The 22,215-nt window shown below is 52.7% G+C and overlaps 2 protein-coding genes across 17 annotated transcripts in view; both read right to left on the reverse strand.

The window, feature by feature from the left end:
* The window catches only part of CPNE2 (copine 2), a 55,712-nt gene extending 39,682 nt beyond the window's left edge, over positions 1-16,030 (reverse strand). The window contains exons 1-3 of one of the 7 annotated variants that reach the window (XM_075040524.1): positions 15,901-15,933; positions 781-977; positions 631-702 (exon numbers count right to left, since the gene is read on the reverse strand). In XM_075040524.1, coding sequence (XP_074896625.1) covers positions 631-702; positions 781-977; positions 15,901-15,904 — 273 coding nt within the window. In that variant the 5' untranslated portion in view covers positions 15,905-15,933. Of the gene's footprint in view, positions 1-630; positions 703-780; positions 978-10,193; positions 10,306-15,900; positions 15,934-15,957 lie in introns of those variants that run through there. The other 6 variants (XM_075040526.1, XM_075040525.1, XM_075040528.1 and 3 more) reach the window with 6 other exon arrangements.
* Positions 16,031-18,475: 2,445 nt separating this feature from the next.
* NLRC5 (NLR family CARD domain containing 5) overlaps positions 18,476-22,215 on the reverse strand; it is a 51,860-nt gene continuing 48,120 nt past the window's right edge. For 9 of the 10 annotated variants that reach the window (XM_075040536.1, XM_075040542.1, XM_075040541.1 and 6 more), the window contains 2 exons: positions 21,878-21,961; positions 18,476-19,193 (listed from right to left, as the gene is read on the reverse strand). In XM_075040536.1, the coding sequence (XP_074896637.1) occupies positions 19,070-19,193; positions 21,878-21,961 (208 nt within the window). In that variant the 3' untranslated portion in view covers positions 18,476-19,069. Of the gene's footprint in view, positions 20,789-21,877; positions 21,962-22,215 lie in introns of all 10 variants that reach the window. The other variant, XM_075040537.1, reaches the window with a different exon arrangement.

Below are 22,215 nucleotides of genomic sequence, written 5' to 3' on the forward strand. Positions count from 1 at the left end.
GGTAAGGAGGAAAGACCAATGTCTGCAAAGAGTTCATTCGGGATTTGCCAGCCTGTTGCTGTCTGTCTGCAGTTGAGCTGATCCAACCCTCCACACACCCAGCTCCTTCCCTGTCCCATGGTCCTGCCCTCTCCACAACCAGTCCGTGAATTGCCCAGCTTCAGGACTGCTGACCTTGATATACTTCTTGAAGGAGGCTGCAGGTGTTCAGAGCACGAGCTGCCCTGGATAGCGTTTTTCCACTGGACTGACCCGCTAGACCTTCATCCGGCACATTCCTGGCCCCCAGAAAGAGCCACTCTTCAAGCAAAACCCAAAGGCCAGCTCAGGATTCAAGAACCAACTTATCTTGACTCACCTAGAAACATGCCCCGTTGCAAGTAGGACCCCACAACATCTAACTGTCACGTGAGATCAGCATTTCAGGCACCCAAACCTGAAGCACCCCCAGCTTCCAACAGACTGAGAAGGGGCTGGGACCACTTTGAAGGTGGCAAGACCCTTTTATGCCTGCCACGTGCCTTGCCAGAGGTCAGCATTTTGAGACCTGCAGTTAAATCTAGCACCCAGCACAAAGCAGAAAGCACCGTCGGGGAAAGGACCAGTTGCAAAACAGAATAATTAACATACCGGCACCACGCACACAGCCTCGGGAGGACCAGAAGAGCTTCCACCTCTGCTTGGGGACGAACGAGGACCAGCCTTGTAGCGGAGCACAGAAGGAGACACCAGCATGGGCAAACCACAGGGGGAAGAAATCCACACAACTTCAGGACTTACCTCCATCCACTTCCCATTGACTTCCATGAAAAGGACGCAGAAGGGGTCAGATTTGGAAGTGACATCCCTGTCCAGAAGGTTTTGGCCGCAGACGGACAACTCGACTTTGCAGACACAGTACTGGGAGCCAACGGGCCCCGCCGGCGTGGGAGTCACGGTGTACGCCATGGACTCCAGTGGCAGAAGCTCCCGGCAGTCTGTGGGACACAAGAACAAAGAGAAACCTCAGTGCAAGCAGAAAGGCAGAAAACGCTGTCAGCGCCAGTGGGTTGGCCACAGACAGAGGGGCCGCATCCAGAGCCTCATGCTCTAAGTTACACGCAACGAGTTATGAGCCCTTCCTGGCTCCAGAGCAGCTGCCCTGCACAGTCACCATCCCCACATGGCCAACACACCAGGCAGATGCCTTGAGTGGGAGCCCAGAAGAACACCTACAACCTGCTTTGGTTTTGCTTCATAGATAACAGATTTTCAAGGAAAGGTAATGTCTTCTGCTTACCCCCGCCAAGGGAGTGGGGGGTCCCCCCAACCTCTTCCTCCAGCATGCTGGGGTTTTTTTGTGGGGAGGAACTACACTTCCACACCATCTTTCAGCAAGAAAACTGGTCGTTGTCTGGCTGGTCCCAAGCCATGGACCATGTACCTAAGTTATGAGGGCCAAACTTGAGCTCTGCCCCCCAAATTGTCGTGGGGTGAGACCGTGAGGATGAGTGGGGTGGAGGGCAGCTCCAGCCCTGGTTCAGCCCTATCACCACGCAACCCACCAGGCCAGCAGAAAGCAGTGGCTCTGGCAGCAGTTAAAAAGTAGCAATAGCTGGTTCACAGAAGAGGGAGGCAAATGTGACAACCACTGCATGACCTGGTGCATGGGATGATTTACAGGGCCCTGATAAAAAACCCCTTGTCATAAGAAGAGCTTACCAAGAGTCTGCTACCAAAGGCATTTTGCAGAGATATATGTGTTTTATACTATTATTAGTGCAAAACCCCATCCCACACAACAGTTTTACCTTCTGATGTGCAGTTTACTTGGCAAAAAACACTAAAGGTCTTCAACAGAGAAGAGGAAAGGGGGAAAAAAGAGAAGGAAAAGCATTTTCAGATTAATTTATACTAATAAACCTTTGTGGCTGGGGTTGCTAGTGCAGAGAGAGCTCTTTTCATCAGCTACCTCAATACCTTTTTCCCTCTTTTTCAAGGGTGGCTCCTGGCTCATCCACTTTATCTGAAAACCCTAAACATCACCTTCCTCTACCTTGCTAAGCCATCTGCTGCTGTCTGGCATTGAAACCCCAATTAATATTATTTGTTTGTTTTGCCCGGGCATGAGTATTTACAAGCACTTGCACTGCTGGGAGCTGCGCTACTGCCCTCTTCCCTTGCAGCTCAGCCTCCAAGCTGGGGTGGGGAAGGGGACAGGGACAGGGTGATCCCAGCGTGGCTGTGGGAGAGTTTGCTCTGGGCTCACCGCTGGCCGCCCTGAGCACTTGGCCCCAGCTGCAATGAATATCGAGTGGAAAACAGCTCCCAAGTCTTCCAAGGCTCTGACCCCCCCTCTCCTACCTGCCAAGATCTCTGCTTGGCACTAAGTAAGTCACCAGAAACAAGCCCGATTTTAACCCCCAATGGTAAATGCAAGCTCTTCACCACAGCCTGCTGCTCAGGACAAGAGCAGTGCAATCATTTCAGCTCCATAAGAACCCAGAAAGATCTCCAGAAGAAAATCCCCATCCTTGGCTGCACATGCATGTGTACATCACTGAAACAGCACCCACGTCCCTTCCATGAGCACAGGTTCCCCTTGCCTAGACCAAACACATCTTGTGCTGTCATTCCCCATCCACAGCAGCGCAACACCAAAATGGTGGCACATGTTGGCAACCGTCCATCTACCATGACTTGAAAGAGAAACACATGCAGAAGTAAAGTCCTCATGGCTCATCCACCATGAAGCCCCTGTGGCCGCTGGGACGACAGCTCTGAAACACCCGTCCCCACCAGAGCTACCTCTGCTCCTCTCAAGCCCATGTTACCAGTTGCAGCTAAAACAAAGATTTTATTTATTTTTTTCTTTAATGCACAGATCATGTAATCAATGTCTTAAAATAGCCAGGCCTGTTCTATTTATGCCACTGTCTGTCTGCCACTCCCTCCGAAAAGCAAACACGGGGCAGCTGTGCTGGCATGGACCCGGTCCTGCTGGAGCAGGGAGATCTGGGCTGGGTTTTTCCATCTCCCCTTCCCCCAAACCTCGGCACCGTCTCACAAAAAGCAGAGGCAGAAAATGACTCAGTGGAAAAAGCTTTTTCCCAGGGCTGGCAGGCACCAAAACATCCTCTCCACAGGCTGTGCATCGCCTGTGCTCTAGCCCCTGCGCTCAGCCTGCTGTGCTCCCCAGGGAGTGTGTGGTCCAAATGGGCACAGGGAAGAGGAGAGGTGGCCAGCACCGGCTGGGGCCAGCTGAGGGCAGAGACCTGGCGGGACTCGTGTCCCCTACACGGACACACTCCCCACCCAGGCACTCAAAATGAGGGACTGGGACACTGGCCTCTTCCCCAGGTGCCGAGCTGGAGAGCTTGATGCCATCTCATGGGTGCCAAGCACAAAATCCTGTGGTTGCTCCCTCCCCAAGAAGGCAAAAGGCAGTGGGAAGATGTCACCACTCCCTTCCACATCATCCTAGTAAGGATGATTTTTCCGCCGAGGAGCTGCTGATCCAGCCAGCCCACCAGGCATGGAGATGCCAAAGAGATGGGCAGCTCTCCTGAATCATGGCTCAGGCTACTCCTCCCCCCCAGCTCCAGTCCTGGTATAAAACCCTGAGAAGCTTAACTGTCCTGATTCAGCCAAAAAGTAATTAGTTTAAATGAAAAAGTCATTTTCCCAGCCAGGTTGGCTCCCCAGACTTCTCCATGGAAAGTTTAATGCTCAGAGAGGTGGCAGGGGCAGAAGGTGGTGATGCCACCAGGGCACAGCCACGTCTGTAGGTGACACCATCGCTCATCCACGCACACCATCCTGCTCCGCGAAATGGCCCTGGGAGGTCCTTCCTCCCCATCGGAGAGCCGCAGCCACCCCTCCTCCTGCCGCACCAGCATGGATCCAGCACCTTCCCTGGGGCCAGGCAGGGGTTTGGCCCCTGCAGCCTCGGCAGCAGCCACGGGTCCCCCGGCTCAGAGGCTTCGCATCTGAGGCACTACCAAGATTCAGCGAGCTGCCAGCATTTTAACCCCCCAGCAAATGCTTTAAATTCAGGGGGGAATTTGAGCTGGCACCGAAAGAGCCGGCTCACCATCATCTGTATTCCAGTCTCTCCTCCTTTTTTTGTTCTCCTCTCCTCGCATTCACCACCCTGAACGAAGTCCTGCGACTCACTTCGCATCTGTGGCCAAATATTCTCCCGACGTACAATCCCAGCTGCCGGCTGCGTGCCGATCATGCAGACACGTGGACTCCTGCCGAAACAAGGCCAGGCTACAAATGAGAGGTCTCAGGGACAAGCACGAAGGTCTGATTGCCCCACAGTCTCATCTGCCATCAACCACAGCAGATGCCTGAAGAAGTGTCACAAGAGCAGGACCAGGGTGGAGGGACACAGTCCCGAAATCCTTTCTGGGCTCCAGCTTCCAGGACCTCCTGAGCTGGATGCATCTTTGCACTTTGTAACCTTCAAATACTTTTTCCTTCATGACCTGGTCACCTCCAAGCTGTTCCGTGTCCACAACGTCCTGCAGCAAGGGGTTTTGCTGGCTGGGGGCATGCACAAGCCCTGGGACCACCCAGAATATCTGAGATGAACATATGGGAGCCCCAGAGCAACATGCACAGATGTTCTCCTCCCCCTCCTCCTCCTCTTCCTCCTCCTCACCCCATGGCCCCCCAATCTCTACAGCAGATCCCCAAACCCCATGCAGAAGGGCCAGCTGGAGGCCCTGGGATCTTTTCTTCCTCTCTTGTCTGAAAGAGGAGGGGAAGGAGTTAACTGTTTTGCAAACTAACTTCTGCCCTGGGAAGTTCCTCTTCCCTCCCCAGAAGAGAAGCCCCACAAGAAGCAGTCACTTGGGCCATGCTAAGGCCCCGTTTGAAGCATTAACAGGAAAAAACAGAGAGGAAAAAAAAAAAGAAAGCTGTGCTTTAAGTAGTAAAACATTTGGGGGGCTTTTTAAAATGTTAATAGTGCCATCAAACTTCAGTGATCTCCTCTCCTTAAAGAAATCAGATTTATTTTCACAGGGAATACCAGGCATATTTGAAACAGCTGCAGAAGTACTGGTATCCACCAGTGATACCATGCAAAGTCCCTTGGGGTCCCTCCTGGGGATGTCCCTCCCCTTCTTTGGGACCATCCGTGATTTCTGTAATACCTTACAGAAGTCACCTGTGACTCCGTTTACCCACTTGGGCTGCCCCACTACAGCCTACTGCAATTGTAGAATCAAATTTACTTTCTGCAAGGGGAAAATGAGAGACATGAGTATCAAACAGGTACATTTGGGTTCCTCTAAAGCACGCATCTGAGCTTACAGGCAGCAGAGACACAGCGGCAGAGCAGCAATACCCGAGAGAGGATGAAGAGAGGTGAAAACGGGTTGTCAGAAGATTGAAGCAAAGTTGCGGAGCAGAAGGACACAGAAACTGGTTGCCCAGAGCAGCAGCAAAGCTGAGAGGCAGCACACACAGAGTTGGAGATGCCAGGAAAAGCCGGGATGTGCTGTGACGGACGCCCGACGCAGCTCCCCACGCTGTCAAAACCCACACCGGCCGCTTTCCTCCCTCCTGTCAACAAATACAGTCATCTCCAGAATTATTTTGCAAAGCAAAAATGTTTGCCTTTCAGTCTTGCCTAGGCAACACGGTGGATTTACCAGCCTGCACCTGGTCTTAATAACAGCCTCGTTACCTTCTGAATGCATGTGCAATTAGTCATGTACACAGTACCGTACTCCTCCCCAGCAAATGCCTCTGCTGCGGTGGAGCAGGCTGGGGGAGGCAGAAAGGGGATGCTTGCACATGAAAACTCCCTGCAAGGATGTACCTTGGGTACCCGCTACCATCAGAGGACCTTCATCTCTCCTGCAAGGCAGGGAAAGGCTGAAAACTGCCTCTGAGCATCCCAGCATGGGCGGCACGGCTGGGACTGAGCTCAAATTCTCCCAAAGTCCCAGAGATTTGGGCAGAGGGGATGCCCAGGCTGGGCTCTGATTTCCAGGCTGGTGCGCTGTGAGTGAGTCCCACGGCCCTGCCCAACAGAAGGAGCCAAGGGGATTGTACTGAGATATTTTGGGGGCCTGATACAGCAGGAAAAAGGGTTTCAGGACAACATAATTAAGTAATTTCCCCAGCGAACCCTTCCTGATGGAAACTGTGCCTAATAGTGCTTCAACAGATAACGCTGCTCCTGCCAACCATGGGGTTTCTTGCACTGGTGCTGTGAAATCCCATCCCAAGCGAGACGTGACAACAGCTGGTGGCCACCTTGATGCGACAGCTGCTGCTTCTTCATTTCGTGCCCAGGCAATGGTCACCCACAATGTCCAGCTCCTCTCAGACCTATTCTGTCCCCAGAAAGGCCCCCAAACCTTGGCACAGTTTGGTGCTGGGGTAGGCAGCCTCCTTGCCAAACCCCCAAGTGGCTGCGCTGACCAGTATGCAGGCAGCAGCCAGCAAGATTCTCCTGTGGGTGATCAGCAAAGCCGTGCAAAGTCACTTGGTGTGACGTGGGAGTCACAAATCGCAGGAAGACCCCGAGGCAAACCCTGCGGCACCAGAGCTGGCCCCCCCAAACTGGTTTCACACTTCAGCCTCTCCAGAAAGGTTGTGTGCCCGCTTCCCAGCCAGAAAGAGAAGATGCCACACAAAGAGAGCTGCCATACCCAGCCATGTCAGAGACCACAACCTCCCAGCCAGCATGCCAGGACAGGCAAGGGGATTTTCCCCGAGTCCTGCAGCTCATGCAGGGAAGAGGGATAAAAGCCCACAAGAAAAATTGAGGCAGAAAGGGAGGATGAGCTCGAGTCCCAGACCAAGGCGCCAAACACAAGTCCATCCCAGCAGCACTTCTTGCATTCAGGCATTTTCAAGGGATAGAGGTTTCTGGTGGAAAGAAGTCTTCAGTGGGTTGAAATGTCCCATCATTTCAAATCCCTATTTTTAAAAAGGGAAAAAAAGGAAGACCTGGGGAACTACAGGCCAGTCAGTCTCACCTGTGTGTCCAGCAAGATCATGGAGCGGATCCTAATGGAAACTATGCTAAGGCACATGGAAAATCAGGAGATGATTAGTGACAGCCAGCATGGCTGCACTAAAGGCAAATCGTGCCTGACAGATTTTGTGGCCTTCTGTGATGGGGTTACAGCATTGATGGATAAGGGAAGAGCAACTGATGTCATCTACCTAGACTTGTGCAAAGTATTTGACATTGTCCCACATGGCATCCTTGTCTCTAAATTGGGGAGACATGGATTTGATAGATGGACCACATGGTGGTTAAGGAATTGGCTGGACGGTTGCACTCAAAGAGTTGTGGTCAACAGCTTGATGTCCAAGTGGAGACCAGTGACAAGTGGCGTTCCTCAGGGGTCAGTACTGGGACCGGTGCTGTTTAACATCTTTGTCAGCGACATGGAGAGTGGGATTGAGCGTACCCTCAGCAAGTTTGCCAATGACACCAAACTGTGTGGTGCGGTCAACACACTGGAGGGAAGGGATGCCATCCAGAGGGACCCTGACAGGTTGGAGGAGTGCACCCGTGCAAATCTCATGAAGTTCAATAAGGCCAAGTGCAAGGTCCTGCACATGGGTTGGGGCAATCCCAAGCACAAACACAGGCTGGGCAATGAGTGGATTGGGAACAGCCCTGAGGAGAAGGACTTGGGGGTGTTGGTTGATGAGAAAATGGACATGACCTGACAATGTGGGCTTGCAGCCCAGAAAGCCAACCATATCCTGGGCTGCATCAAAAGAAGTGTGGCCAGCAGGTTAAGGGAGGTGATTCTCCCCCTCTACTCTGCTCTGGTGAGAGCCCACCTGCAGTACTGCATTCAGTTCTGGGGCCCCCAGCATAAGAAGGACACGGACCTGTTGGAGCGAGTCCAGAGGAGGGCCACAAAGATGATCAGAGGGCTGGAGCACCTCTCCTATGAAGACAGGCTGAGAGAGTTGGGGTTGTTCAGCCTGGAGAAAAGGCGGCTCTGGGGAGACCTTATAGCAGCCTTCCAGTACCTAAAGGGGGTCTATAAGACAGCTGGAGAGGGACTTTTTACAGGATCCCACCCTGACTGTGCAGGGAGAGTTTCACCCAGCAGGAGATCCGTCTCCAGAGAGCAACCGGATGGATAATGGGGACGTGACCCACTAAGCCACATCCAAGCATCAATAAATCTTGGTTCATAACTTTGAAGAACGAAGCACTTCCCATGCAGAAGGACCTGCCCATGGAGATGCTTGTCGCTCCCTCTGCAGCCTTGGGACACACACCTCCGACCCAGGGATTCAGGAGACCCATCCAGCTTCTCCAGCCGGATGCAGGGGGAAAGATCGCCACATCACCTGACGAGTGACTGGTGAAAGGGAACCCACAGCAGCCATAAAACCTTCGGGGACCTCTGGAGACCCCCTGGGTGAAGCCACCTTTGCTCCTTGCTCAGGGGCAGAGGGGACATTGCAGCCCTGCCTCTGGACAGCCCACCAGGCAGCCGGCTGGCTTGCAAGGAGCTACATGGTGCGAGGAGAGGAGCTATGATGCAGCCTGTCCCACCCATGGGTGCCACTGCCAGATGGCCCAGGGTCACCCTTTAGAAGCCCAGCCCTGGCTGGGTGCTCAGCCATGACAGCCTGCTCAGCCTGGCAGCCAGCGGCAGGCAGGGGCCACCGGGCAGGACCTACTGAGGGGGTATGGGCATGTGCCAGACCACAGGAGAGGAGCATCCCTTGCCTGACTGCCATTTCCCAGGGCATGCCATGGGATATGCAGGGACACCTCTCCAGCCATACCAAGGTGCCAGAGCATCGGCTTCCCCAGTGCCCCACAGAGTTGGGACAGTGGCAGATACCATAACAGCATAATACATCACACCGTAATACCAGTGTAATTGCATTAACAGGTCCGGCACATAAGACCCTCAGGGAAAGGGGATTAGGAGATGTCATCATTTGCAGTCTATCACACTGGCAGAGCTCCTGTGCTGCTCGTGCATCGCCAACAACGGTGCTCAGCACTTGCGAAGACCTTGCAGGCTCCAGGTGCTCTGCAGGCACTGCAGCCCCAACCTCGGCTGTGACACACAGCCATCCCACCGCAGCCGGAGGGGAGAGGATGGGGCTATCCTGTTTTCTGCTTTCTGCAGACCTCCTCCTTGGGCAAAGCCCTTCGCTGCTCTGTGCCGTTTCCCCTCTCCCCCACCCAAGGGTCCAACCCAAGGCTGACCACCGCCTGTTGGGATTTGGGACTGCAAAGAGGGCTGTCAGGAGCCAGAGCTAGGGAAGATGCTCTGAAGAAGCCAGGCGGATGGACTAACGTTCCCCTCGCCCAGGCCTCCCTGTGCTGCCTGTCAAGCCCAGGGCTCATCAGCACCATCCACTGCTCATCTCGTTTTGAAAACATCATCACGTGAAAAGCCACTCCAAAGCACTTCCCCTGCCCAGTTCAGAGCTGAGGCAGCAGCCGCAGATGCCAAGCACAAATCCACCACCTCCAGCTGCCTCTGCCATCCCCCCCGGGGACTTCGGGAGAAGGCAGTGCCAGCGAAGAAACCAGCTTATGATGAAGGACCCACAGGGTGGGAGCAAGACTCCTCCAGGCAGGCCCACCCTGCCCTGCATCCCCCCCTGCACCGCAGTCCCGCTCCCTGTATCGCCACGATGACGTCTCCAAGTGTCCCCCCGCATCCCCCCTGCCACCCAGGCTGCTTCCCCCATCCAAGCAGAAACTGGAGGGACCTGGGGCTGCTCTGCCCCAAGAGGCCACCCCGTGGCTAAGGGGAGCTGCCATTCCCCGGGACAAGGGCATTGGGGAAGGCAAGAGCCCCTGCAGTGGTCCTGTACGTGCGTCAGCATCCCTCCAGGGTGGATGCCCGTCCCTCCGCAACCGCAGGGACACAACTGCTGCCCAGCCACGGCTCCAGGACTGGAGGACGGGACCCACGTCCTTGCAGAGGGGCTCATGTCCACAGAGACACCGAAACTGGAGATCTCAGTAAGCCAGGGATGCGAGAGTAAAACCAAACACCTTTATGTGCTTCCAGCGTGCGGGCAGCCTCCAGTGCGAGCTGACTGGCACTGACCCGCGCCCTCGGGCAGCGCTTGCCCTGGCACCGGGGGGAGCAGAGGGCAACAGGATTGGTTCTCCAACCCTCTTCAGACAAACCCTCTGAAAATGTCATTACACTGTCCCCAAAGTATCTAAAACCACTTACCGGCAAGAAATCACAAACCCCGAAGAGCAGGAGAGCCGAGTGCTCCAGAGAGGGCAGGGCCCCTGCGCTCCCAGCACCAAAGGTTGTTTCCGTAATTCTCACCCGGCAGAAAGCCAAGGGTTCCAGCCTGGCAAACGAAAGCAAAACTTGTTCTTCCACACCCAGCGGTGACGTGCGAAGGGAGGCAGCACCATTGCTGACAGGGGGCTGGACATGCTGCAGACACTGAGCGTGGTTTGGGAGAGCGCTCAGAAAAATCAGAAAGTAGAAAAACCACCCACAAAAAAAAGTATTTCCTCTAAGCCCGAGAGAAAATAAATGGGCTCTGATGGCTGCTACCAGACAACGGCAACACGGGTGCCTCTGCAGGAGGCAGAACCCAGCCTTGCTGCATGCCCTGAGATTGCTGCATGCCCTGCAATTGCTGCATGCCCTGTGATGGCTGCATGCCCCGTGCCTGCTGCACGCCCTGTGATGGCTGCATGCCCTGTGATGGCTGCACGCCCCGTGCCTGCTGCATGCCCCGTGCTCACCACATGCCCCACGCCTGCTGCATGCCCCGCGATTGCTGCATGCCCTGCGCTCACCACATGCCCTGCTCACAAATCCACGTGCGGTTTCCAGCACGGCAGCAGCACTGTGCTTGCTGCTCAGAAATGGAGAAAGGGCGAGGGGCTGGGCAAGGCGAGAGCGTAGCAGCCCCCTCCGTTAAGGACACGCAGTGACGGCCAAGCCACGCAGACCGACCCCATTCCAGTCTCCACTGGCGAGCGCGTATTTGGCTTAGATGTGCTGAGAAGATGGCACATTTTCGCTTGACTACAGGCTTCCTCTGGGGCTCAGTTTAGGGAAATCTGTGATTTAGGGCAGAAAACATTGTGATGTCGCTGTGAATCCTGGCAATCGCATCAAACCCTGCACACAACCGCCCTACAAAGCAGACCCAAGGAAAAGGTTTCTGTGCCAGCTCTGCGCCCGCTGCGTTCACACGCTGCTGGCTGCGGGGGCACCCACTTCCCTTCGCCGTGCCGGAGCAGAACACGACGTTGCCCGTCAGCCACGGGCAAGCGGGAGGCTGGGTCCTGCGGGCAGCAGCACGGCCGCGGGCAGCCCACCACAGGCAGCACCCGCAGCAGGCTGTGTCCAAGAGAGGCAAATGCCAACATGAATCCTTTACCTCCCCGTGGCAGCGATGCTCATGTCGGACACGTGCTCTGGGTGGGACAAACAAGCAAACCAGGAGATGCAGGGAGGGAGGACAAGGTCACTCTCAGGATTTTGGGCAGATTTTAACTTCCAGGCACTGCATTAAAACTTTCCCATCGCAATACTACGGCAGCCGTACAAGAGCTGGACAGGCTATCATGATGAGGGGGGATATATCTGTTTCAACAGCTGGATTTGGAGGAAAAAGTTGACTTAACTAAAGCCAGACCCTATGAAATGTAAAGGAGTAGGGCAGCCCCATGAGCAAGGCGGCTGGGCTGTAAAGAACAAGCAGCAAGCGGGGCTCCCTCGCAGGTGCAGAGGGAACCTCCTGCATTTTAAGTATACTTAATGTATACTGGCTGTTTAACTTATTAAAGGCTTTTGTACGTTACTGAAAACAAAAATGCTGGCTTTCTGAATTTTAATTGAATTCCTATTTCCAGCCAACACCATATATCACACGTGAGAGGGGAAGAAAAAAATCATCACTTAAGCGATAAGAAATATCTTTAACTGCTTTCTAACATAACCGCATGCCAAAATTACAAGCATGCCAGCCAGAAAGGCCCCACCAGCAGCCCTGGCTGTGGACAGGCATGCAGGTCCCTCCATCCCGTGCACCATTTCAACCCCATAGCAGCCAGAGCTTCAGAGCCCTTCCCCTCATAACATAAAGAAATATTAATTAATGGATCGTTATGTGCAATGCTCATTTGCACTGGCATGCCAACACCAAGCCACACAGAGTGCTGCTGATGTCCCCACGGGCTGGAGCCCACCTTCACCCCCCAGGCAGGTGACTCTCGTTGTTACGATCCAAGCTTTTCCTAAAGAATTGTATTTTATCGGCCTGCTCCGCAGCAGAGAGATGCTGCCACTTGACGTGCGAAGCTGCACCCTGAGAAGGATTTGTATGCCAGCAATACAAAAAACGCGGTGGTTTATAATGAGAATTACATCTGATAAATTCTCGACCCCTTCCCAACAGCTCTAGACAACGCTTGAGGGAATATAAACCTGGGTTTAAAGGGTTGCACAGCACTGGATTTGCTGTTTAACAGCAAAACTTGCGTTTCCAGCTCATCTCATTTTTAAAATCAGCCTCACGACAGCTGATGTTTCTTCATAAATCCTCAGCTTCTGGAATCACGTGATGATGGAAAATCCAGGGCTGGGAGGAAGGCGACTATTTTAGATGCGAGCTTTTTCCTGTTGGCTACAGGCAGAAAATCTTACAGCTCCCAAACCCACAGCCTCAGCAAAAGCAGCAGATAAATAAAAAGTGGAGACCTTCTTGCCAAATACTACACTTCTTTGTTTTTCTGGTATTTTAACAATATTGCTATGATCTCCAAACTCACCTGAATTCCCAGGAATTACTTTTTCCCCTGCTCCTGTGATCCAAACAAGTAACCTCGCAAAGCCAGCTGCCAGGAAACCAAGCCAAAGCAGCAAAAAGTGATGACTCAGGTCCCTCAACAAATATTTTACAGAGGTTTAAAAGACCAACTGTAAGATTTTTTTTGGGGGGGGGGGGGGGAAGCGTTCAATTCTTTTTTTTCATGCTGTTTCGCGGTTTTGCATCTTGCCAGGAGCACCATTTCAAATGCCTGGCTACTCCACCGTGCCAGCAAATTTACCTTTTTTTCTCCTTTCCCCCCACCCTGCCCCTGAATGCAAGCCAAGGCTCTCACATAAAGAGTTCCTTATGAGAGCTGGCAACCCTGAACCAGGAGAGGAGACTGCAAGCGTCAGTTTTTCATCAATTAACTGGGTATTACGTTCTCGGCACGCTGACGGCTCCTGGAGAACAAGCCCTGATTTACAGTGGCGCAAGTGGCTCCAGCCAGCTTTCCCCGGGCAGAGGTTTCCACTGAAGTCAATGGGAAACTCTTTCCACCGGATATAACGGGAGCAAGAGAAGGAGTTATTCCTCCCAGCTTCTTCACACACCATGCTGAGACTGCTAAAAGGCGAACAAAGCCAATGCAATTCCAGTATACAACTGGGCAGACTGGTAAATCATGGGGTAGCTAGCGGCTGCTCCAGCACCACGTAACCCCACTGTTTTGGGGTGAGGGAGGAGGATCGCTGGAAGACGAGCAAAGACACAGACTGCTGGGGGCTGATATATCCCCCCAAGGCAAAGAGCATCTTCACCCACAGCTCAGCTCCAGCGGCCGAACCCGAAGAGGATTCTTCCACCCTGGAAACCCCAGTGCACGGGGCCTGTGCCCCCCCCTCCTCCAGCACAGACTGGTCAGGGTCCCCTGACCGCCCCCCCCCAAGCAATGGCTTTACAAACTGCACTGGCTTGCCAGCAACCGGCACAAGGTCCCTTGCTGTCCACCAGCGCAGACCCCAGGAGCAAGGATGTGCCCAGGGCAAGACACGCTGATGCGGCTTTAGATGATCTCATTTCTCTTTAGATCGAGCTCAGAAAGGCAGCGGGGAGGGGAAAACATCACAGCCAGCATCTCAAATACTAGCAGTTGTACGACCCTGCCCACCCTCACATTGCTACAGCACGATGTCTGCAACCTGTTCAAGAGATACGAACTGCGACTCTGACCAAGCAGGTCCTGGGAACAGCGGGGCACACGCCAACGGTGCCGGCGGAGGCAGGCTGCCGGCAAACCCCGTCCCTGGGGTGGTGAGGGGTGCCGGGCTCTCGGAAAGGAGCTCCAGGACTGCTTGTCTACTCAAGGCAAGTGCTAGGGGCTGCCTACACCACAGGCAGGTGCAATTCTGGGGACAGCTGGAAGCCTCACTGGTGCCTTTCCTCCACCTTATCCCAGCCGGGATGCTCCAGAGGCAACAGCAGAGAAACAAAAACACACATCACTGGGAAATGTATGTCCCAGGCTATCACACAGCTGTAACCAAAGCAAATGCAGCATTTCCCCGAGGTTACTCCAGCGAAACATCCTCCACTGACTCAGTTCTTCAAAACAGATCCGTTCCACATGTGCCGAGCTTTTGTTCTCAGCCTTCCTCCTCCCATTGCTCCGCTCCCTGCCCCGCAAGGGGCTTCGATGGGATGTGATTTCTGGCCCATAATAAAACATTTTCTGAGTCCAGAAAAGCACAGCAGTATCACATGCTGGCATGAAAGCCCCCAATACCCGGGCTGGCAGGACGAGGCTGATGCTGGAGGTGAGGGGAGCAATATCAGAACTGAGGACCCCTGGGCTGTGCTCACACTGGCCTGATTCTGATTCCAGCTTCTCCAGCAAGGTTCCAGTGCATCTCCAGGAGGCTTCAAACCTGGGGCTCGAGGTTCACAGGGACCCTCCCAATTCCTTCCCATGAAGCAGCTCAGACTCTCGGGGAGTCAACAGCAAGGACCCAGCCCTTCGGAGATATTTCTACCACGGAAGCTCAGCTCTCGACTCACCTCTATCTCCTGTTCCACCCTCCTTGCGGTGACCAGCCCTGAAGGGTGTGTTTGCCCACCAAATTCTCCAGCCCCACTGGCTTTAATCCAGCCACTCGCCTAAATTAGGGTTACTCACCCAGAGACTTATTGCATCAGGTCCTCAGGCTGGCGGAGCCGATGGGAAAACACCTCCCCGCCTGCCATCCTCCGAGCACCCTCACGCTGCCGAGCGAAACGCTCCGCTCGCCGCTATCGCAGAGGACGAGGCGTCTTGCTGGGTGCAGAGGAGGAGAGAGGGGCAGCCCATCCAAGAGCATAAACCCTCTTGATTCCCCCCCCCTAAACACGCTGCACGAAGGATATCACCACCAGCCGGAGCAGCGTCGGGCTGCAAACAAGCTCCCAAAGAAGCCCTTCTGCACTTCCCCGGCCTTCAGCTCGCCAGATCCCCCCGCAACTCGATGCTGGAGGAGGAGGAGAGGCGCTTGCGGCAGCCGCCAGGAAAAACCCCTAACAAATGTCCCCAGCTTTGGGGAGCGAAGGCGGCAGGCCCCGGCGTTTGCTTGGGGGGGGTCACGCGTCCGGTTGGCATCTTTAGGAGCGGATGCGGATGCAAGGAGAGCGGGGACGGGCGGGACAACGTTTACACCATGTAGGAACAGAGCGGTCCGGGCCAGGGAAGGGGAGCGTAAAGCGTTGGAGGGGCTGTCCCAAGGGGTGGAGGGTCTGTCTCAGCGGTTGGAGGGTCTGATCCAAGGGCTGAAGGGGCTGTCCCAGAGGATGGAGTCTCTGTCCCAGGGGTCAGAGGGTCTGTTCGAGGGGAAGGAGGGTCTGCCCCAGGAGATGGAGGGCAGAAGGGGCACCACGCACCCCCGGGACAAGCCGATGGGGACACTGCCCTGCAGGTCCCCCCCACCGGGGGGCCGACACAGGGCTTTATGCCGGCCGGCCAGCACCAACCCTCCCACCGGCATATCCGAGCTCCCCACCGACGCATTCCCCCCCGGCCCACCTCTCGCCACCCACCCGACCCGCGGGGAACGATCCCGCCGTGGGACCGCCTCAACCATCCCCCGGCCAAAACGGCTGACCCTTCTCTTTTCGGCCCCCCCCTCTTACCCATCCCGTCCCCCTCCGTTATCCCCACGGCATCCTCGGGGGGCAGCCGGTACTCACCACGGCGGGCCGGGCCGGGCCGGGGCGAGCAGCTCCCGTGGGCTCAGCACCTCCCCACAGCCGCGCCCGCCGCCCGCCCCCCGCCATCACCGCCCGCCCCCCCCCCCCGTACGGGGGGGGGGGGGCGGGCGGTGATGGCGGGGGGCGGGCAGCACGGAAAGGCTGGAAAATTATTTTCCGTGTTATCCACCCAGCTACAATGAAAACAGAACTTTGTTAGCTCGACATCCCCCCCCCCCCTTTCTTTTAACCAAAAAGCACTATTTGGGGGGGGGGGTGGGGGTGTTGGTGCCGCCTGGATGCCAGAGGGACATATCCTGCCCGGCTGGTGTGGGTGGGTGCTTTCGGTGCTGGCATCGCTCTGTCTAAAACGGTATAGGGTCAGGATCCTTGCGTCCCGCAGTGCTTTGCTGACATCGCTTCCCTTGGGGAAAAAGCTGGTTAAGCGAGGAAAATGGGCAGACCCCCCGATGCGTGGCCCCCCAGAAGCGGTGGGGGGGAGCCCAAGCCACCGAGCTGGCCGGCATCGCACCTACCCGTCACCCTGTTCGACCCGAGGAGCTGGCGTGCTTTCCCTTCCAGCCTGGTACCACCGGGGTTTGCACCCAGCTTACTATTAGCAGTCTCACCTGAGGCTCGGCAGGCACATCATCAGGCGTCGGGGATATTTATATAGATATTTTTGATATGGAGATAGGGTAATAAGACTGGAAGCCTCCATCCGAGGCTTCAGATTAAATAAACCATCTTTATTTGTACAGAGCCCTTTCCTATGGGCTCTGTTCGTGCTTTTAAAGATCACGGGCAAAATAATCAAGTCCCGTATTCCCCCGGCCTCTCCTGCAGCTTGAGCTGTTAAAGGCTGAAGAGTTTCAAGGCACCGAGTCAGGTTTCAGCATTGATGAGGTTGTTCCCCCCTCTGCCAGCCCCGTTCCCGTCCTGGCACCCCAGGAGCGGGGCAGGGGACGCAGGACGGGCTCACAGGCCATGACCGCTCCTGATCAGTGCAGGCGACATGACAGGCAACATCCAACTAAGAGCTGAGCCTAGTTTTTAGGAGCAAAGCCCTTCTTTCTCTGTAAACCCATTCAGAAACCATCACAGGAAGGGACAAGGTTGTGCCTGAAAGAGGAATTCAGTGGGAGAAGTGGGGTCTGTGCCAGACCTGCCCTCCTACCTCCATGCCCATGGCTTAAAACGTCACTTTGGGGGAAATTGGGAGAGGCAGCCAATAGTTCATGAATGCCAATGTGCCTATTTTCTCCAAAGTCAGTTTTTCCTGTGTTTTCTCTCCTGCCCAGCATGATGTCATCAAATCACAGCAGGTTCAGCGCTACCTGGAACTGGTTTTAGTGGAGGGGAAACAGCAGCTGCATTTCCAGCTCTACAAACCAGCAGCCATCGTGTGCAAAAGCCCGGCCCAGCCTGGCTCCGGCTGTTCCCTAGCACAAAATCCAGGCTCCTCACCGCCCTCCAGCAGTTGTTTATTTACAGCAGAGTATTTCTTTCTAAAGATTTGATCTCAGGGGGCAAAATCCCTTCTGTGTGTGAAACCAGTACCGACTAGCTCAGACATTGTCTTCCGGAGACTGCTGGCAGCCTGAAACAATAGGGGTGTGTGGAGCGTCCTGATACATTTCCATTTTTGGACCGTGATAAATCTGAAACGTAATAGTAACAGCTCTAAAAATGGCCCACATTAATTAGCTATTTGGGAATCGGTTTGGTATTCAGCCATCACACACAATCCCCAATGGCCTCTCATCTTCCTGCATACCAGAAGATTCATTTCACCCCTCAAAACTGGACAAAGTCTCCAGGTTCCCCTTGGAAACTTTCAGACACGACCGTAAGCTGGAACACAGACGTCAGCAGCGCAATGAAAATGGGAAGCACGCTGGGGAAGGGTGGCCCAAAAGTCCCTGGCATTCGATGTAAGAAACAAACTAGGGATCGATTGCATTGTTATGTTTCATGTACCACTTAATCTACATCTCTGGTTTTTTTTTAAATGCAACCCATGCACTCAAAATACAGAACAGAGCCCGGTTTTAGCCAAAATCGCTGGACTACAGACAACCGCTTCCCATTTCTGGGGTTTTGCTGACACCTGGTGTTCTGGAAAAGATACCGTGACGTCCTGCAAGTCCCTTCCCTGGCTTCCACCGGGATGGCTGCTCTCTCAGGCCAGACAGATGTGTGTCTGGGAGCTAATCCTGAATTTGGGGAAAAACCTGAGAAATGCAGGTCTACATTTAGATTTCAGAGGCACTCTTTAACATCTCAAGTCAAGAGAAGTGCTGCAGCAGCAGCAATATTTGTAGCATGCCTTGTTACATTACCGCAAACCTCATGGCATAGATGTACGCTTCCAAACTTCAGGAGTCAGGGCAACTGCAGGGGGGAAATCTCAGGTCTCATTTATCTTTAAATAGCTCATTTCACTGCAAGGGAAAACAATCCAACAATGTGCTCCAAACCCAAGAGATCTCTCTACAGTGGCTGCTGTACACAAGGCAGCCATTTAGGGTTAGCACCCAAGACCCAGAAAACAACACTGACTTGAAAAGTCAAGCACTCATCAAAGCAGCATTCTCATTTATTCAGTTAAAGCACATTTTTACCCATCAAAAAAGGAGGAAAAACAATAAGCAGGCATATTTCACACCAGCAAAGGAGGAAAATAAATTATTGTGACACCTGAACAAATTCAAATGCAGGAGTGGGTGGCATCAGGAGATGATACAATGGAGCTGAACGAAGATCTGTTTGACAGTGATATTTTCTGGTTTTCCCCTGATGCATGGGCCTGTGGTAATAGCAAAAGGCTCTGGCTCTGGTTGCTACCAAAGATGACAAAACGGCCACCACAAAGTGCATTAAGAAGTCCAATCCCAGTACTTTCCTTCTTCATACAGAGTAAAACTCAGCCTCTGTAATTTATCACACATAGTCCTACTAAAATGATGTTTAAAATGCAGGAAAAAATGAATTTTCAGCTCATAGTCTGGACCAAAATGGACTGTTACTGCAAACTCTGTCCAATCTCTTATATTTCCAAAAGAAGTCCTGGGAGACCAGGGCCCGAGAAGAGCCCAGCTGACAAACATGCTCACCTTGAAAGCTGTGAAGAGCTCAGGGCATCGAGACACCTTTCAGTACATGATGATGCTGCCTTTTGTTGCCACACTCTTCCTCTGATGGGCGCTGGGAAGATTTGCATCTGCAAACCAGATCTAAAAATACAGGATGAAAATAAAAGCCACATTTGGTGAAGCTTTTCCTAAATTCCAGTGTTTGAATCTCAGGTACTTGATTACTCCATTGAATTATGGCCTGACAAGGAATTTCACTACCTTTTTTTATTTGTTCTTGTTTTTAAATCCTTTTCAGAGCACAGTTGCTGCAAAAATGCATCCCACCTTTACGCAACAATGCCAGTATCTCAGAGAGTCCAATGCTGATCTTTAAATAAGGACAGTGGCTCCCCCAGGAGTAACAAGCACCTGCTGTCCACATCCTCTGCCCAAAGGTTTGCTGGACCAGCATTTCCATCTCATTCCAAATGCCTGCCCTGCCCAAATCAGATCAGTTTTGTCTCCCCAGGCAAACACTGCTGCAAACAAAATTCCATAAATAAATCCACCACAAGGATTAAATATTTACAGCACAAACACGTAAGGAAAACATTATAATGCAAGTTAATAAATAATGAGAATGATGTGGCCATGCTCCTGCAATGCAAACTGGTGTTCCACATGTGTAAGGGGCAGCTGTAGTCCATCTCCTCCGCTGAGCAGCAAACTTGGTGTTTGGGATCTTCTCCCTCCAGTTCCCACAGGTCCAACATCCATTGCCCAGTGACACGTAGGCTTTGGGATTCAGGATAGCAGAGGCTTGAAGGATCTGTCATGTGGTCAGCATTTCAAGCTAACTGACCCCGCGCTTCACCTCAAAGAAATTAGTGCAATCGAGTCTTCCAAAAACCCCACAAAGGTCTACAAAACCCCACATGAAAATAGTCAGTAGCACACATCCTCTCACACATAATAGTTTTCTTACAAATTGTTTTACAACCTCAGTGCTTTAAGGTTCTCACTGACATTTATGGTGACATCAGCCTTTCCATGTTATCACAGTATAAATATTGATTATTTGCAGGCAACGATTTGAAATTTCAGAAGTCCTGAAGTTTCTGCTAGGAAACTGAGGCAATTCTGTAGGAAAAGGAGCCTGCTATGAAGCAAACAAAACCACATTTTTTGCCTAAAAATCATAGAGATATTTCACACACAGTTGTACACAATTTTCAAACAGCCTGTTTGAGTGCATTTGTAAAAGGGACAACAGTTTACAATTTTGTAAATAATTTTAAATCCTCTCCTGGAGGATGTACATTCTTTTATTGGAACACCCTGTAGGTGTTGTAACCTTGATAGAAGATAATTAAATACTCTGCTGGCTTTCTGAATGCCTGAGCAGATGCATCTCATCTTCTTGAAGAGAGTTTCAGTGTTTTTTACACCAAGAGCACTGCCTGCTCAGCAGCTATTATTTACAGTCTTATATTATAAAATCTCACAAGAAATGAAATGCCACTAAGTGTTCACACTTGGTTCAGTGCAACAAAGGAAGACCTAATAGTTACAGTTTTTAATTGCAGTAACTTTGAATTCCTGTTCTTCAGTGCAATTTTTGAGGCAGTGGGAGACAGAGAGCAATTCCTAGTCAGGCAAGGGCTCTTCTTTGCTAGTAGAAGGAGAAACACAGCCTTGGGTCTTGGCTTGTCAAATTCTCAGCAAGGTCCCTGGGCACTGGATTGTCCCACAGCCTACAACAACAGCAAACATACTTAGGACTAAGTATGGTGAGTGAGGAGGTGGCATGCTGAAGACAGTGGAAGAGGCAGCTTTGGGTTTTCATCAAAGCAGCTCCGACAGTGAGACAGGAGTGAGGTATGGCCATATCTCAGCGACACAACAGCAACCCAGCAGCTGCCTGCCCCCTGAAATGGACCCACTTATCTAGCTAGGGAGACAGATTAAGGCTTTGAAAAGTCCTCAGGCCATTAGGATCTCAGAAAGTGGAGGAAGAACTGAGTTACACACAAGCAACCTCATTTACATGAGCCATCCTTCTTCATCTACCTCATTTGGTGTAGTCTACCCCAAAGCTGCCCATACTGGGCTTCTACTGTGCAAAGGACAGTGCCCCAAGGAGTCAAAGGGACTGTGCTGTGCCCACCAATCTGAGGGGCCCCAAGCTCCAGCCAGGACCAGAAACATTCTTCAGTGGTTGCTCGCGGGCTGCTCTCGCTATCAGGGAAGGCTGAGCCTATTTTGGGCCAAAGATACAGCTCAAGTAGGAGCAGACACCTGGCTCTGGGACCTGTGTTATCAGAAAGTTATCAGAGGCGCTCTTGGAAGAGTCAATTTTCAAATGAGTGAAGGATGAGTGGGTCTCTCCTACAAGAGGTTTCTAGTGGAGCTTGATACACAGGGTTTGGAGAAGCAATGACAACGAAAGAGTGGGAAAAATCAGGTGTTCAAGTATCTGCAAGATATGGATCCCAGGACAGAGTGGGACAGGGCAAGAATGTATCTCGGAAGTGCCATCAGATGTAATGGGAGAAAGAAAACTTACAGGAAAAAATGCAACCAACTCGGTCTTCATTTTTACCTCATTTAAAGCCAGTAAGCTTTTCAGTCCCTTTCTCGCAAGACTTTCTGAGGGGGTGGAGCTGGCCTAGAAAACCCTCGGCTTTCGTGGCTTGCATCTGTGTCCCCTGCAATACCCTATTCCATGCCAGCTAAACCAGGGCAGCAGGCCAGCATGGGTCATGTCTGTCCCAAGACTGGTCACCCTGACTTCCCCTTGCTGAGCCGATACCCAGCAAGAGAGCTCTGTGATACCTGCTCACCTTATGAATTGAATTTCCGGGCACTTGGCAAGCTCCTCTGCTAGTTTTGTGGCTCCACGGGTGCCAATGCGATTTTTCTCCAGACTGTTTTAGAAACAAAAAGAGAGTTTTAAAATCCAAAACCAAATCAAGAGTGGAAAACAGCTGAATAATCACTGGCTCCTTCTCCTGTCCCAGAAGAGTTACACTTTTGCACAAGCACTGCAATGCCATACAAGTTACATCAGCCTCTTCTTTATGACCGTGACTCTATTTATGCAAGAGGTGCGTATGCATTTCTCCCTATGTCCTCCTTCTACAACAGGACTTCTAAGCAGATCTCTTGCCCTTGGAGCACT

The sequence above is a fragment of the Buteo buteo genome, chromosome 11 (assembly GCF_964188355.1).
Source record: "Buteo buteo chromosome 11, bButBut1.hap1.1, whole genome shotgun sequence".
NCBI classification, from domain to species: Eukaryota; Metazoa; Chordata; class Aves; order Accipitriformes; family Accipitridae; genus Buteo; species Buteo buteo.